Genomic DNA, 16,225 nt, shown 5'->3' with positions numbered 1-16,225 from the left:
TCTCTGTGTCCCGTGATGTACGAGAAATATTGTCACTGTTTTGCAGCTTGGCTGGAGATACACACAAAATGCTAAATAGTTTTTAAACAAACATAAAACACACACACATATATTGCATCTCAAGTGAATACACCCCTCACATTTTTGTAAACATTTTATTATAACTTTTCATGTGACAACACTGAAGAAATTACACTTTGCTACAATGTAAAGTAGTGAGTGTACAGCTTGTATAACGAGGTAAATTTTCTGCCCCCCAAAATAACTCAAAACACCATTTTTGTCTAAACCGCTCGCAATAAGATAGTTACTGTGGCCCGGATTCACAAAGCACTTACGCCGGCGTATCTCGAGATACGGCGCGTAAGTGCAAATATGCGCCGTCGTATGTATGAATGCGCCGTGCCCACAAACCGAGATACGCCTAAAAATAGGCTTCATCCGACCGACGCAACTTGCCTACGCCGGCGTATCGTGGGCGCATATTTACGCTGGACACAAGTGGCGCTCCCATTGATTTCCTATTCAAATATGGAAATGAGGGAGATACTTCGATTCACGAACGTACTTGCGCCCGGCGCATAACATACGCGGTTTGCGTAAGTCGTACGTCTGGCGTAAAGTTATTCCCCATATAGGAGGCGCAACCCATGCAAAGGTATGGACCAGGGAACACAGCCGTCGTATCTTATGTCGTTTACGTTGTACGTTAATATGACTAGGCGTAGGTTACGTTGACGTCGTAGGCAGTGATCCGTCGTATCTTAGGGAGTAGTTCCGACGTGATTCTGAGCATGCGCAGTGGTATGCGTCCAGGGGACGGCGCATGCGCCGTTCGTTATTCGTATCTTTATGGCGCTCGGGCCATCCTTTGCATGGGGTCACGCCTCATTTGCATGGCTCACGCCCACTTCCACTTACGACGACTTACGCCTAGGAAATCCAGCGCAGATTTGGCAGCACTGGCTTTGTGAATCCAGTGCTTGCCTCTCTGCGCTACGTCGGCGTAGCGTATATGAGATACGCTACAGCGGCATAAATATGCGCCAATGTATGTGAATCCGAGCCTGTGAGCATTTATATATATATATATATATATATATATATATATATATATATATATATATATATATATATATATATATATATATATATGATAGATAGATGATTTTTACAATAAATTTGAAATCTAAATGCTTGATAAAACTTGGAGATATTTGCAAAATCACCCCTTGTCGGTTTGATGTGCACTGGCCCTATAAGTCAACTTCCTAAATGTAGAGTAAGAGGAGTACATTGGATACATAAAAGCTGCTTGCTCCTATATGCAGCATACAGAATAATAAACCTTACACTGGAGAGATTAAAGTAAGCCACATGGGAATTCTATGTGCTCCACTGTCATTCCTTATGTGTGTGCGATTCCAAAAAGAAGTCTGAGCCTCAGAGACAGGTCAAGAAGCCACACATCATGTTCTTAAAGTCTATCAGAATCTCCATAATTTTTCTCCACCATACAGAAACATTCAATTTCTTACCATATTCAGTATTCAGGCCCCACAGCTTCACTTTATTGGCTTCATACTGGGCTTTCTTTTTTAGACGGCAAGCTCTGTGAAAGAAAGGAAAATGAGCTCATGCAGAACACATGCTAATGGAAAGATTCAACAAAGAGTAGTGTAAAAGTGAGAGATAAAAAAAAAAAAAAAAAGAGTAGACATGCATATAGGAGACCCTGTCGACTATTGTAACATCTACTGTATGTTTTATTGTGACCTTTGCAGTGCCGCTCCAAGCAGGCGTATGTCCTCTTTCCCCTTGGTCCTCAGATGTAGGGGTGCTGGCGATCAAGTAGTATCATCCAGCAACAACAATAATGGACATCCGGAATGCTGGTTTCCCACCCGACCTGTGTAGAGTTCTAAGGCCTCATCAAGTGCTTCTCTACTGACCATGCCTTCTGATGCATTTCGCCCTGACCACCAGGGCTTAGTCTTAGAGGCTTATGACTAAGCCCCAGTGAGCGGGGTGAAATGTGTCAGTGGGTGTGGTCAGCAGAGAATCACTGGCTAAAGCCGTAAAACACACTCTACAAAGGTCGGGTGTAAAAGCAGCATTTCGGATGTGCTCTATACTTTATTACTGGTGTCGAAAAGGCAAGTATCATACTTACCGATGGCCATTTTAGTGCATCAAACTTTCAGAATTTACCAGTGTAAAGCTGACCGATCGATGGTTCTATTTTTTTCAGCCAGCTGGCTGATAAAAAAATTAAGAGGAAGGAACGGATTACACCATCCATACAAACAAGGTGGATGGAGGAAAGCTGTCAGAATACACTGATTCATGGCTGTAGGTGCTGAACCAGTCACTACTGATCTGGCTGGATTTTGATTTGTCTATGGCCAGCTTTACATGTGACATGTCCAGGTGTGTGGGGTCTCTGTGTCTCTGCTTCCCATCACTACCTCCAAGCCCTGCAAGCTACTATGCCACTGGCTTGTCCTTGCAGCTTTCCTGGTACAATATCTCTGCAGAGTCAATTGATATATTACTAGGCTTGCAGCTCAGAGGCACACTAGTGATGTAGTAGTCAAGGGTGTGGAACAACTTCAACACATCTAGAATTTTTGGACTGGGAAGATTCCAGTGGCATATGGAACTCTGTTATATCAGGAAGAGTATGATGTTTGCCTTTTACACAGAAAAAAAATATAGAAGTGACAAGGTTATGGTGTGGATGCCAAGTATACTGTGTTTCCCCAAAAATAAGCCTTACCCCGAAAATAAGACCTAGTCTGATTATCAGGGAGGGCTGCAATATAAGCCCTACCCCAAAAATAAGCCCTAGTAATGTTCATTAAAAACTGTAAAACTGGTATAAGGTGCAGTGTGTGTGTCTCCCTTTGTAACTGTATTTAATAATTCCATATTTACAGCCACCACTCTGCCGGAGGTTTCCTTCTCTCCTCCCCGTTGGCATCTGCAGCCCTTTGCTCTTCAGAGCTCAGAGCGGGCTGACGTCAGCGGGGATCTCGGCTCTTCCCTCCATCTGGCTGACGTCTGGGGCCCCTCCATTCTCAGAGCTCCAAGCGGGCTGACGTCAGCAGGGATCTCAGAGCGGAGAAGAGCAGATCACGCGCGGGCCCAGGGGATCCGTTAGACAGGTACCGTACCGTATTTCCAATAAAACTGTTGCAAAGGGAAAGACACTGCCAGTATACACACTTATACCAGTATAATCTTTTTTGTAAAACCGATTACATAATTTTAAGCAAGATGTTTTTTTTTTTAAATGATGTCAAAATACTGACCTGACTGAGGGAGAGAAGACATAAATTCATTGACCCTTTTATATACACACACTAATTACAAGCAAACAGATCACAGGTGAGGATGGTCACCTTTTAATAGCCATTCAAACCCCTTTGCGTCAACTTGTGTACATGTTATCATGCCAAAATCACGAGGGTATGTAAACATTTGATCAGGGTAATTTGGGTAGTTTCTATTGTGATTATGCTTTAAAAAAAAAGAATAAACACAGTTGACTGATAATAAATGGCTTCAGCCAAACACTAACCATGAGTGAAAGAAAAGTTTGTGTTATTATTCATATTCTCTGAAACAACTGTATAGTCTGCCTAATAATCACCTTTGAAGAGCATGTTGTGGACCTTTTATGTTCTGCAGGTGTACAGTAAATTTAAAGCGGAGGTCCACCCAAAAAAAAAAAAATCTGCCACTTCCTTGTCCGCGGTGATCTTCTCTCTTATCCTCACGTTGCCTCCTGGGAAATGGGGCGCACTGTCTTTTGGGAACTATGTGTCTCCCAGATTATAGCCGCCCATTCACAAAGTGCTACGTGACTCACGCATGTGCAGTAGGAAACAGGCAGTGAAGCCACAAGGCTTCACTGCCCATTTCCCTTAGTGGGCATGGCGGCGCCGGCACACGATACAGAGGATGGATCAGCCTTGGGCGGCCGACATTGCGAGCACGCTGGACAGGTAAATGTGCTTATTAAAAGTCAGCAGCTACAGTGTTTGTAGCTGCTGACTTTAAATTTATTTTTTTCCCAGCTGGACCTCCGCTTTAATTGTGATAATTCCCATTTATTACTAATAGCCAACATACCTGGAAGCCAGCTTGTTTTTCTCCTTACGAGATCGCGGCCTGGCAGTGACAGGAAGCTCCGATACGGGTGTTAGGTCACTGATTACTTTATTCAGTTTACGCAGTTCACCACCAATCTGCAGAAGTTTTCTTGGATTTGGAGTCAGGTCTTCCACATCTGTTCTGCGAGATTTCTTCACAGTGTACTTGCCTGCACACACAATAATGCACTTGTCAGTAATGTATAGTATGCTGCTAAATAAAATACCTCAATTACTGCAGTGGAAATGTACAAAACTCTATAGTTACAACACTGTGGTCACACTCAGTCCCATGAACAAATCCAGAAATGTCTGCTGAATTATACTGGGGGCTTGGGAAAATGGAGCACGGTCATCCTTTAGGTTTCACTTTTAGGCCTCATGCATACATGCGTACAAATTTATGCTCCAAATATGCTGGACTTTTCCTGGCAGAAAAAATAGGATTTTTATAACAGCTTACCTGTAAAATCCTTTTCTTGGAGTACATCATGGGACACAGAGTCTAGTAATTACTAAGTGGGTTATATTCCACCTTCAGGTGCTGAACACTGGTGTAAACAATTAGAACAGGAAGTTCCCTCTCTATATAACCCCTCCCGTACTGGGAGCGCCTCAGTTTTTGTAGCAAAGCAAGTAGTGTCCCAATATCCCCAAACAAGAGGGGCGGGAACTCTGTGTCCCGTGATGTACTCCAAGAAAAGGATTTTACAGGTAAGCGGTTATAAAAATCCTATTTTCTTTATCGTACACCACGGGACACAGAGTCTAGTAATTACTAAGTGGGATGTCCCTAAGCAATGCTTAATGAGGGGAGGGAGACACAAATAACGCAGACCGCCATCAGACGTGAGGACCTATAATGCTGCCTGCAGCATACTGCGCCAAAAAGCGGCATCCTCTTGCTGACTTATGTTCACCTGATAGGAATTAGTGAATGTAAGTACCGACGACCAAGTTGCGGCCTTGCAATCTGAGTCATAAAGGCTTGGTAATGCACCACACATGAAGCGCTTACTATTCTGGTAGGGTGCACACCAAAAAGAAACAGGGGGAAGCCCTCTCTTTAAACCACAAGCCTGAATAATAACCTGATGGATCAACATTGAAAACAGTTGATTTAAACGCTGTCTGCCCTTTCCTGGGGCCTCCTGGTAGCGCAACATCAGTTTTCCATATCCGAGCAGCTGCTTCAGATAGGCCTTGACCCTTCTTACTCCAACAAGAGAGAGAGAGTGTAACCATTTTAATAGATGATCTGAACACTGCCTGCCCACATCTAGGGTCTTCTGGCAGCACAACAAAATGTCAGTTTTCTATATCTGAAACCTTCAGATCGATTTTTAACTGCTCTGATCACTATTGAGAGAAAAGCAATAACTTTTCCTTCCGCGGAACAAGGTTCTGGAAAAAGGAAGGCAAGAATATCTTGATTCAAATGAACACTAGATCCTTCTAGGAAATAAGGCTGGGTGGGGATTTAACATCACCCTACTTGTAAGAATATTTAAGTATGGCTCTATACAATGAAAGTTGCCAATACTGAAACTCTCTTGTGGAGGCTACCGCAACCAAGAACACCAATTCCCTTGTTAGAAGGATGAAGGGAAATATGGTGCATCGGCCCAAGGTGCTGACCCTGTAAGCCAACAAAACTAGACTCAATCCTCTGAGCACAAGGGCGACCTAACTGGTGGACTTATACACGTTACCCCTTGTACAACGGCCCGGATCAAAGAGTGCGAAGCAAGCGACCTTTGAAAAACACTGACAAGGCAGAGATCGGATCCCTGATGGAACTTAAGGCTAGCTCCATCTCCTTTCCTAATGTAGGAAGGCAAGAATTTTACCTATGACATACTTCCAAGGATGCTACCCATTGGTTTCACACCAGGAACATGGGCCTTCCAGATCCTATGATACATGGTCCTGGAGGCCAGCTCTCCTGTATGAATCAAGGTAATTGCCGCTGATTCTGAAAGCCCTGATCCTCAAGAATGCGGGCTATACCAGCCAGACCACTAATTCTCATGTTTGCAAGACAGGATGCAGAACCCCCTTGCGAAGTAGGCCTGGACAGGATGTAAGGGACCCTGGGTCTTCTACTACCACCCTTACTATTCCTGCACAGTAAGGTCGTCTGGGTTATGCCCGAGCAATTAGGCCGGCTGCTGTTCTCCTCTGATGTTGCATAGAAGCCACGAAAGTCGCGGCACTGGGGGGAGAGAACGCATAAACCAGTAACAACTGGTCCCACAGGATCACTAACGTATCTGTTCCGCATTCGAGTGAATCCTTTGTCCTTGACACAAAGCTGTTCAATTTCTTGTTGAACCTGGACGCCAATACATTTTATGTACAGGGTACCCTTTCTGTGGCGTTTGGTCAGAAAAAAAGTCGGGATGTAGAGGTCATTCTCCCGGAAACAATTGTTGACGGCTCCAGAGAATCGCCTGCCAATTCTGCATTCCATGAAATGACGATTGTCAATAGGCAAGGCACAAGCTCCTCTGCCCAAGCCAGAACATGGCTTACTTCCCTCTGGCTGTGTGACTTCTAGTGCCTCCTACGTAAACAAAGTAATCATTAGTGTGGCATTGTCGGATTGTACTCTGACAGAACAATCCTTCAACCTAAACGTCCAGGACCTTAAGCCAGATGCTCCATCAGTAGCTCTAGAATGCTGACGGATACGGCTCACTTGGAGCTTGACCACTTCCCCTGGGCAGTGGTCTCTTCCATGCCTGGCCTCTATCTCTAGAGGCCAGCCTTTCGTAGCCGCCACCTCCCAGGTAACGGGCATGAAGGATCTTTCTTTCTGCCAATCTTTTGGTTAAAAACCATCAACTGAAATTACAGCATATTCCTGGGACCAGACTCTCCGGATAATGCCAGGTTAGGATCCACTCGTTCCAGGCCGACAGAATAATGTTTATATCAGCCTTGAATTAAACTGAGCATAGGGAACTGCTTTGAATTAGGGTTGTCCCGATACCACTTTTTTAGGACCGATACTTTTTATCAAGTATTCACCGAAGTAATACCGATTACCGATACTTTTTTTTAAATCTAATGTGACAGTGGCACATGTGTCAGTATTTTATTTATTTTTTTAAACAAGGCTTTATTTTTTTAAGGGGAGTGGGGGGGGGGGGGGTGGACAGTGTCGGTGTGATTTTTTTACAATTCATTTTTTTATTATTTATTGCAATTCCTTTTTTATTTTATCAGCCCTGTTGGGGGGCTTTGGTGAGATATCAGGGGTCTTAACAGACCCCTGACATCTCCCCTCTGAGACAGGGAAAGGGAATAGGGACACAGATTCCCCAATCCCTTTCTCATCAGCCTCAGCTGCGCTGAAAATGAAATGAGAGAAGACAGCAACTTCTCTCCATTCATAAACAAACATTGTAAACAGGTTACAATGTTTAAGTTATATGAATGGACAGAGTCAGTGATCACTGACTCTGTACATTCGGAAAAGGTAGGAGCCACCGCTCTCCATCCTGGCAGATCGAGGGGGGTGGAGGAGGAGAACGGAGGGGGGACACGGAGGGAGGGGGACATGACGGCAGCATGGGGGGACATGGCGGCAGCAGGACGGAGGGAGGACACGGCAGCAGGACAGAGGGAGGACACGGCAGCAGGACAGAGGGAGGACACGGCAGCAGGACAGAGGGAGGACACGGCAGCAGGACAGAGGGAGGACACGGCAGCAGGACAGAGGGAGGACACGGCAGCAGGACAGAGGGAGGACACGGCAGCAGGACAGAGGGAGGACACGGCAGCAGGACAGAGGGAGGACACGGCAGCAGGACAGAGGGAGGACACGGCAGCAGGACAGAGGGAGGACACGGCAGCAGGACAGAGGGAGGACACGGCAGCAGGACAGAGGGAGGACACGGCAGCAGGACAGAGGGAGGACACGGCAGCAGGACAGAGGGAGGACACGGCAGCAGGACAGAGGGAGGACACGGCAGCAGGACAGAGGGAGGACACGGCAGCAGGACAGAGGGAGGACACGGCAGCAGGACAGAGGGAGGACACGGCAGCAGGACAGAGGGAGGACACGGCAGCAGGACAGAGGGAGGACACGGCAGCAGGACAGAGGGAGGACACGGCAGCAGGACAGAGGGAGGACACGGCAGCAGGACAGAGGGAGGACACGGCAGCAGGACAGAGGGAGGACACGGCAGCAGGACAGAGGGAGGACACGGCAGCAGGACAGAGGGAGGACACGGCAGCAGGACAGAGGGAGGACACGGCAGCAGGACAGAGGGAGGACACGGCAGCAGGACAGAGGGAGGACACGGCAGCAGGACAGAGGGAGGACACGGCAGCAGGACAGAGGGAGGACACGGCAGCAGGACAGAGGGAGGACACGGCAGCAGGACAGAGGAAGGACACGGCAGCAGGACAGAGGAAGGACACGGCAGCAGGACAGAGGGAGGACACGGCAGCAGGACAGAGGGAGGACACGGCAGCAGGACAGAGGGAGGACACGGCAGCAGGACAGAGGGAGGACACGGCAGCAGGACAGAGGGAGGACACGGCAGCAGGACAGAGGGAGGACACGGCAGCAGGACAGAGGGAGGACACGGCAGCAGGACAGAGGGAGGACACGGCAGCAGGACAGAGGGGGACATAACGGCAGCATGGGGGGACACGGCGGTAGCACAGAGGGAGGACATGGCAGCAGGAGGGGGGGCACGGAGGCAGCACAGAGGGGGGACACGGCAGCAGGATGGAGGGGGACATGACAGCAGCATGGGGGGGACACGGCGGCAGCATGGAGGGGGACATGGAGGGGTACAGCAGCGGAATGGAGGAGGATACAAGGACAGTCAGCGGTGATCCGTGCTTGTAACTCCCCCACCGCACTGATCACCCTGACTGTACTCAGGCAAATGCTCGGTATCGGGACAACCCTACTTTGAATGAAGCCACCATCTTCCCTAGAACCTTAAGCAAAAGGCAAATGTAAGGAACTGTTCCTTGCCTTGACCACATAGACCATCTTTCTCATAGCGATGATCTTGTCGGAGGCCAAAAAAAAAAACTCTCCTTTTTGGGCTGTGTCCCAAACATTCCAAGCTTCTTGCCAAATGAAAGAATGTACCTTTAGACTGGGATTCTAACCCAGGAGTTCTAGATACTTGACCATGCTGGACACCCTTAGGTCCAGCCATGCTACTGACTGATCCATCAGCAGGAGTTTGCCTCGGTATGTCATTACTGCTATACCCTGGGCCTTTAGACCTGCTAGAGGTGGGCCCTAGCACCCTGTCAACCCGGGCACGGTGGCTAACCCAAGGGGCAAGACCACCAACTGGAGACAGTGCTGTTCCCCTGCAAAACGCAGACAACCTCTGCAGTCCCATGTAAATAAATACATATGCAAATGGCTCCCCATATGTGTATGTGGCAAGTGTTAAAGCCATAGGCCTTATGGAAGTGTGCATTCATGGAAGCATGAAATATTATAAATATGTTTTAGGCAAAACATAAAAAAGGGTGCGCTGTATACACGCATACATATAGCATGTGTGCTATGAAACGAGCATCTTGCAAGCAAGCATGCGTTATGAACGTGTTATGCAACATTGCGCAACATGTATACAGACACATATTCCTATGTGAACACAAGGAATCCTGTATAATTAAGGAAACTTAAATTATCATGCCTCATTAAAGCAACCATGCAAAATCAAAGCAAACAAGCAACTCTAAGCAATCATGCATCCTTATGCGATTCAGCATTTTTCATGCGATCAAACATCTTAGGCATTTTAAACACTACTGTGCGGATCCAGCATCTTTATGCAATCAAGCATTTTAATGCGACTTTAGACATTTCTGTGAAAACAACCCTCTCTATGTAATCAAGTATCCTTGGGTAATCAAGGACTCGGGTGATCAGGCAACCATGTGTGATCCAGCATGTTTATGCACTCAAGCAATTCTAGGCATTACTGCAAAAACAAGCCTCTCTGTGTGACCCTGATCTCCTTGGGTAATCAAGGAGTCGTGTGATCAGGCAACCTTGTGTGATCCAGCATCTTTATGCAATCAAGCATTTTTATGCGATTCTAGGCATTTCTGTGCAGATAAAACTTCTCTGTGCAACTTAAGTGCTTTAATGTGACCAAGCATCCTTATGCGACTATGTAAAAAACACGTAAACCCATACAGACAGAAACATGTATCTTTATGTGATCAACAATAAAACATGTTCTGTTACTTGTTTTTGCCCCACATGCATTTTGAACATTCCAAAATCATGTATTTTTTGCAAACATGCGGACTGGTAAAGAGGAAGTTATCCTCTGCAGACGCACGTTTCCGCAATCATGCGATATAGCTGTTGGCGTTAGCAATGTGCACCAGCAACTGTGCATCCTCTGTTAGACCCATCAAATCTCCAGGCAGGTATTCCTTGGCTTATAAATAAGGTTAAATACTCTTTATCGGATGATGTTGACCCACAGCTCACCATACGGTGGGTGGATCCCAAAGGCTTGTGTGGGCCAATCGCCCTCCCTGTGGGTCAACATCATCCGGTAAGAGTATTTAACCTTATTTATAAGCCAAGGAATACCTGCCTGGAGATTTGATGGGTCTAACAGAGGGAACTAAACACCTTTACACATATATGTGATTTAACAAGACCATCCGTATGCACATATGGGACTGGACTCTCTGGCTGTATTTGATTTCAGCACACTCAATTGATTGTTTTTCTCTATTTAGTGTTTTGATTCACAACATTTTTATGTACACAGCCACTCTGCTATATTTGATTTTTCCTTTTGGCACAGTGTTTTTTGCATCTAGATCTGGGAGTGGATGTGAGATCCATCCCAGAAGTCACTCACATTTTAGAACTACCTTGATTGGTGGATCTTCTAATTTTGGCGCTGCATTTTTTCTTTTTACTTTTTTGCCTTTTGTCCATTGGTGTGTCGGCTGCCTTAAGTATCACCATTTATCTATTTTTATCACATCACATTGTAACAAGTTTAGCACAATATATTTGTATATATATTTGTTCAGCCTTACGCAAAAACCGCCGTACGGAAACGATGTAAATTGCGTACGCAGGACTCGCGCAACGTTGTGAATCGGTGTTAGTATGCAATTTGCATACTATACGCTGAGCACAACGGGAACGCCACCTAGCGGCCATCGCAAGAATGCAGCCTAAGATATGCGGGCATAAGAGCCTTATGCCGCGCAGGTCTTAGGCTGCAGTCGGCGTAACGAGGTTCCTGAATCAGGAGCACTCGTTACGCCGGGGCAAGTAAGCAATTGCGCTGTGTAACCTATGGTTACACAGGCGCAATTGCTTCTTGAATCCACCCCAATGCCTGCTAATCTGCACAGCTAGATGCTGAGTAGGCATCTTAGATACGTCAGTATCCAACACACATGAGGTGCTTACGTGTCCCAAGCTGCTGTGTCCCTCTGGCTTGACAGAGCTCTGACGTCTGGGCTTTTTGAAGGGCCCGCCCTGCATCATGAGCCGGCGAGCACGTGCGCATGTGCCAGCGGCAACCACATCGTCCCCCTGCCTACAAAGCACGCCCCCCCCTCGCGCACTTAGGGAAATGGTGGAGGCGGGGGGAGAGAGAGATCCCCCAAGGAGCGCCATGGACCCGGACTACGAGGGACTCCCCCACACAACTATGGCAGAGCCTGAACCAGAGGAAGTTAGCCGCACAATAGACCGGCTAACACTGAGCTTTCGTTCCTGGAGAGCATGGTAAGTGAAACACCAGGTATGTCTCTTTACTGCCTCTAGTGGTGGAAAACAGATAAGACACATGGAAGACAATCTTTTTTTTTTTTTTCAGCATAGGACTTAGAGGTACCAGCACCCTCAAGGGGAGATCTATGGGTACTACAGCTATACTGTCTCAACAGATAGTGGTTTCTTTGCCCAGGCACACATGCATTACAGGCAAGACCCAATAGCCCCTTATGGAAGACCTCCTGTCGAACCAAGTTCCGCAGGTACTTCCCCTTACCTTCCATGTCGCATGGTTTGCAGAAGACCCAATCTTCACCCTTCACCGTGGGTATTGTCTAAGACCTTCAGGGACCGGGGTCCATGAGCAGGAACACCACTCCCCTGGACCTATATAGCACCCTGGCAGCAGAAAAAACATTTGGTCCTTGAAACTGACCAAAAGTACTGGAACCCAGGATCCAGCCCTCCGCAGAGAGGCATTATAGGCTAAACCTCGTTCTTCGTACTGAGGCCCGGGTACCGTCCACTTTGGCTATGAAGCACCTTGGACGGATGCGGTCTTTTCCAGCTTGCCTTAGCCCCAAAGGACCCATAAGCACAGCTTTCTTCAAACGTGACCAACACCTAAGACACTGGTGAAAAAAACTGAGGTTCTCCCAGTATGGGAGGGGTTATATAGGGAGGGAACTTCCTGTCTAATTGATTACACCAGTGTCCAGCACCTGAAGGTGGAATATAACCCACTTAGTAATTAATAGACTCTGTGTCCCGTGATGTACGATAAAGAAAAATAGCTTTCCCCTGCCGGGAATATTTATTCTGACCAATGTAATTCATTTACATAAAATTATGCTCATAAATTATGCTCATAATTCAGCTTTAGTGCAGTTTTTTTTTTTTATACCTCAAAATGTTGCTTCTAAAATCATGATATAAACACCTGATGTACACATGGCTACATAGGCTTATGCTATACACAGGTGTTTTTGTAAAGTCAGAAAGTTTTTTATCTTAATGCATTAAGATAAAAAGCCTTCTGTGTGCAGCAGCCCCCCTCATACTTACCGGAGCCCCATCTCTGTCCAGCGATGTACACGAGTGTCTCGGCCACCCGAGACTCTCCCTCCTGATTAGCTAAGACACAGCAGCGGCGCCATTGGTACCCGCTGCTATCAAAGTCAGTCAACCAGCCAATCAGGACAGAGAGGGGGTGGGCCAGGCTGTGGCCTCGTGTCTGAATGGATACACGGAGCTGTGACTCGGCTCGGGTGCCCCCATAGCAAGCTGCGTAGATGACAGAAGAGGCACTCGAGAAGAGGAGGATCTGGGCTGCTCTGTACAAATCCGATGCACAGGGCAGGCAAGTATAACATGTTTGTTATTTTTATAGAAAAAAAATTAAATAAAAAAAACTTTTACAATCACTTTAATGAGGACAGAAAAAAAAAAAAAAAAAAAAACTGTCCTCTTAAAGCAAAAACTGTAATATATATATATATATATATATATATATAGTCTACGTAGGTCCTGTATGTCAACCTAGCAGCCAATAAAATACCATGTTTTTTTTTAATTACTCTTTTTTTATTTTGAAGCAGATGTGAAGATTAAAATAGATTAATCTTTAGTGTTCAGTATCTAACCTGTACCTGAAATAGCTGGATTTTCACTGGATCACCCCCCTTTAATGTCCTATTCTGTACAGTTATTAGAAAGTAATATAGAACATTTAGTGAATGGGGAAATTGGCAAAGGTAGCAGAAAGGTAGTAAAATATTAAAAGTACCGTGATGCAGGCCATTCTTCTGGTACATATTACTGGGAAGCGTGTCTCTGTCCCATTCGGACGGTCTCAGCATCCCTTCCTGTTGAGAAGGCATTAATTGCTCGCTATATTCCCAGAAATACCTTCGCTTTCCTCTTTTCCTCGATGACACGGCAGTTATTCCTTTCAAATCTTCAACAGAATCATTTTCATAACCTAAAATGTTAATTTCATATTCATAAAAGAATGTTAATCCAACATGGAGGCAGAAGAATATAGATTAGATAATTAGATTAAGAAAATGCAAAAGTGTCGTTCATGGAAGTCACTCTGATTTCCTAGCGCATGCTGTAAAAAGGACAACAATCATAGGTTACAGTGACCAACACGAATGCGCTCTGAAGGAATGGTCGGGTTGCACAGGCCGCTTCTTCAGAATCCTGTGCCGTAAATCATGTCTCATCCGCAAATGCGCAGGAGTGACATCATCGCGGCTCTGGCCACTCACACAGCCAGAGTCAATGCCAAAATGCTTTATTTTCAGGCAAGTTTCACATAATGTGCTAGTATGCAATTCATACTAGTACATTATGGCTTTACCTTGCAGATCTGAAAAAAAAAAAAAAAGGATTATTTTTTCTTTTTTTTAAAGCACCTAGCGGTTTATAACCGCTCTTATGCCGCATACACACCATCACTTTATGTGATGAAAAAAAACGACGTTTTTAAAAACATCACTTTAAATGACCGTGTGTGGGGGAAAACATGCTTCAATTTTATGTGTCGTTTTTCAAAACGTCGTTTTTTACTTCACAGAAATTGACAGTGTGTAGCAAAAAACGACGTTTAAAACAACGTTTTTACACCCGCGCATGCCCAGAAGCTAGTTATGAAGCGAGCTTCAATGGAAAAACATGGTGACCGTAACCTCGCTTTGCTAGAGCATTGTGAGAAAAACGATGGTGTGTAGGCAACTTCGTCTTTGAAAATTGAAGTTTCAAAAACGTCGTTTTTTACTTCACAGAAAATGTCGTTGTTTTTCATCACATAAAGTGATGGTGTGTATGCAGCATAAGGATCAGGAAGGTAAGTGTAACATAATAAATGTTTGCTTTTGGGTTTAATACTACTTAAAATTTGACATGATACAGAAGACAACTTACAACTCAAGGTCATACTTTGCGTAAAACACCATATAACAAGACAAAACAAGTAGAGTGGTAAATTATACGAGGATGGGAATCAATGCAAAGATTTGTACTATATTATATTGATTTAAATTGTCTATTTGCAATTTACCTGGCGTTTTGTTACCAGGGTTTTAAGTAAATCCAAGAAAGAGCTGTAAATGTTACTTCACGATATATATCAGTCTCTTTTATACACCTTCATCTAAAATAAAACGAATACTGCAAAATATTACTCCGCATAGATAGAAGCCCTTCGGTGTTTTCCAGTGCTGGGAAAAATAGAGGTTGCTACTACTGGCCGTCATACTCTTTAAAGCGGAGGTCCACACAAAAAGTTTTCGGAACCCTCCCCCCCTCCGGTGTCACATTTGGCACCTTTCAGGGGGGGAGGGGGGTGCAGATACCTGTATAATACAGGCCCACCCAGCTTTAAGTACACTCACTTTACATACACTCACGAGTAAGGACATACCCGTGAGCAGGGGTCAAGTCCTGGGGAAAAAAGTGTGGGAACTTCCACCCAAGATCGACTCCCCCACCCAAAAAAAAAAAAAAAGATACGCTCATATGCATAATTACTAAACCGCATGTTTTTTTTTTTTTTCGATCCACTGTATCTTAGTAATCCTTTATGTCTGCCGCGAGTTGTCACGGGATTTAGAAAGAAGCAAGTTCTTTCTAAATCCCGCGATAACTCGCGGCAGACCTCCACAATGTCTCCTGGGAACAATGACAAAAGCTCCCAGGAGACAGTGCGGCAAGTGCAAGGAAGTGACGAAATACCCGCACACTACCCGATGAATCAATATACAGGAAGCGGCCAGTAACATAAAAGATTACTAAGGTTTGCCTGCCCCTGACAGTGACTCGAGCTGGGCAACGCCGCTTAGTGAAGGATTGGCTCGGGCGGCTCGGCTGCTCTAGTCCTGCAAAGGGAACCGAGTTCCTGCTGTGAAAAAAGTGCAGGAACTCTGTTACCACGCGTTCCCGCAGGACTTGAGCCCTGCCCGTGAGTGTATGTAAGGTGCCTTACAAGTACTGTACAGACATTTTGCAGCCCCAGTAGAAGAAGTTGAAGCTCCCAGAGCATAGCCCACCCTGTTCCAGTGTGCCCCTGAGACCTCAACTACAGCTCCTGACACCCCCACTACAGCCCCTGACCCCCCACTACACCCTAGAAGTGATAAAAGGTATTGTTTTACTTTAAGTACATTTTCATTTTACATACATGCTCTGGTCCCATTGTGTACTTAAAAGTGAGGTATGCCTGTACAGGTATTTGCACCCCCTTCCGGGCATAGACTCCCGCGGGAGTCACGCCCCCCTGCTGTCTTCTGGCAAACACACTGGTCCCAGAAGACAG

At 45.8% G+C, this 16,225-nt stretch overlaps 1 protein-coding gene across 1 annotated transcript in view; it reads right to left on the bottom strand.

Moving 5' to 3' along the window:
• CREBRF (CREB3 regulatory factor) overlaps window positions 1-16,225 on the bottom strand; it is a 75,415-nt gene that overhangs the window by 9,883 nt on the left and 49,307 nt on the right. Inside the window, exons 5-7 of the mRNA XM_040344548.1 lie at window positions 13,694-13,888; window positions 4,138-4,327; window positions 1,539-1,612 (exon numbers count right to left, since the gene is read on the bottom strand). Coding sequence (XP_040200482.1) covers window positions 1,539-1,612; window positions 4,138-4,327; window positions 13,694-13,888 — 459 coding nt within the window. The remainder of the gene's footprint in view (window positions 1-1,538; window positions 1,613-4,137; window positions 4,328-13,693; window positions 13,889-16,225) is intronic.

The sequence above is a fragment of the Rana temporaria genome, chromosome 3 (assembly GCF_905171775.1).
Source record: "Rana temporaria chromosome 3, aRanTem1.1, whole genome shotgun sequence".
Classification (NCBI taxonomy): domain Eukaryota; kingdom Metazoa; phylum Chordata; class Amphibia; order Anura; family Ranidae; genus Rana; species Rana temporaria.
This window is presented reverse-complemented; position numbering and strand designations above follow the sequence as displayed.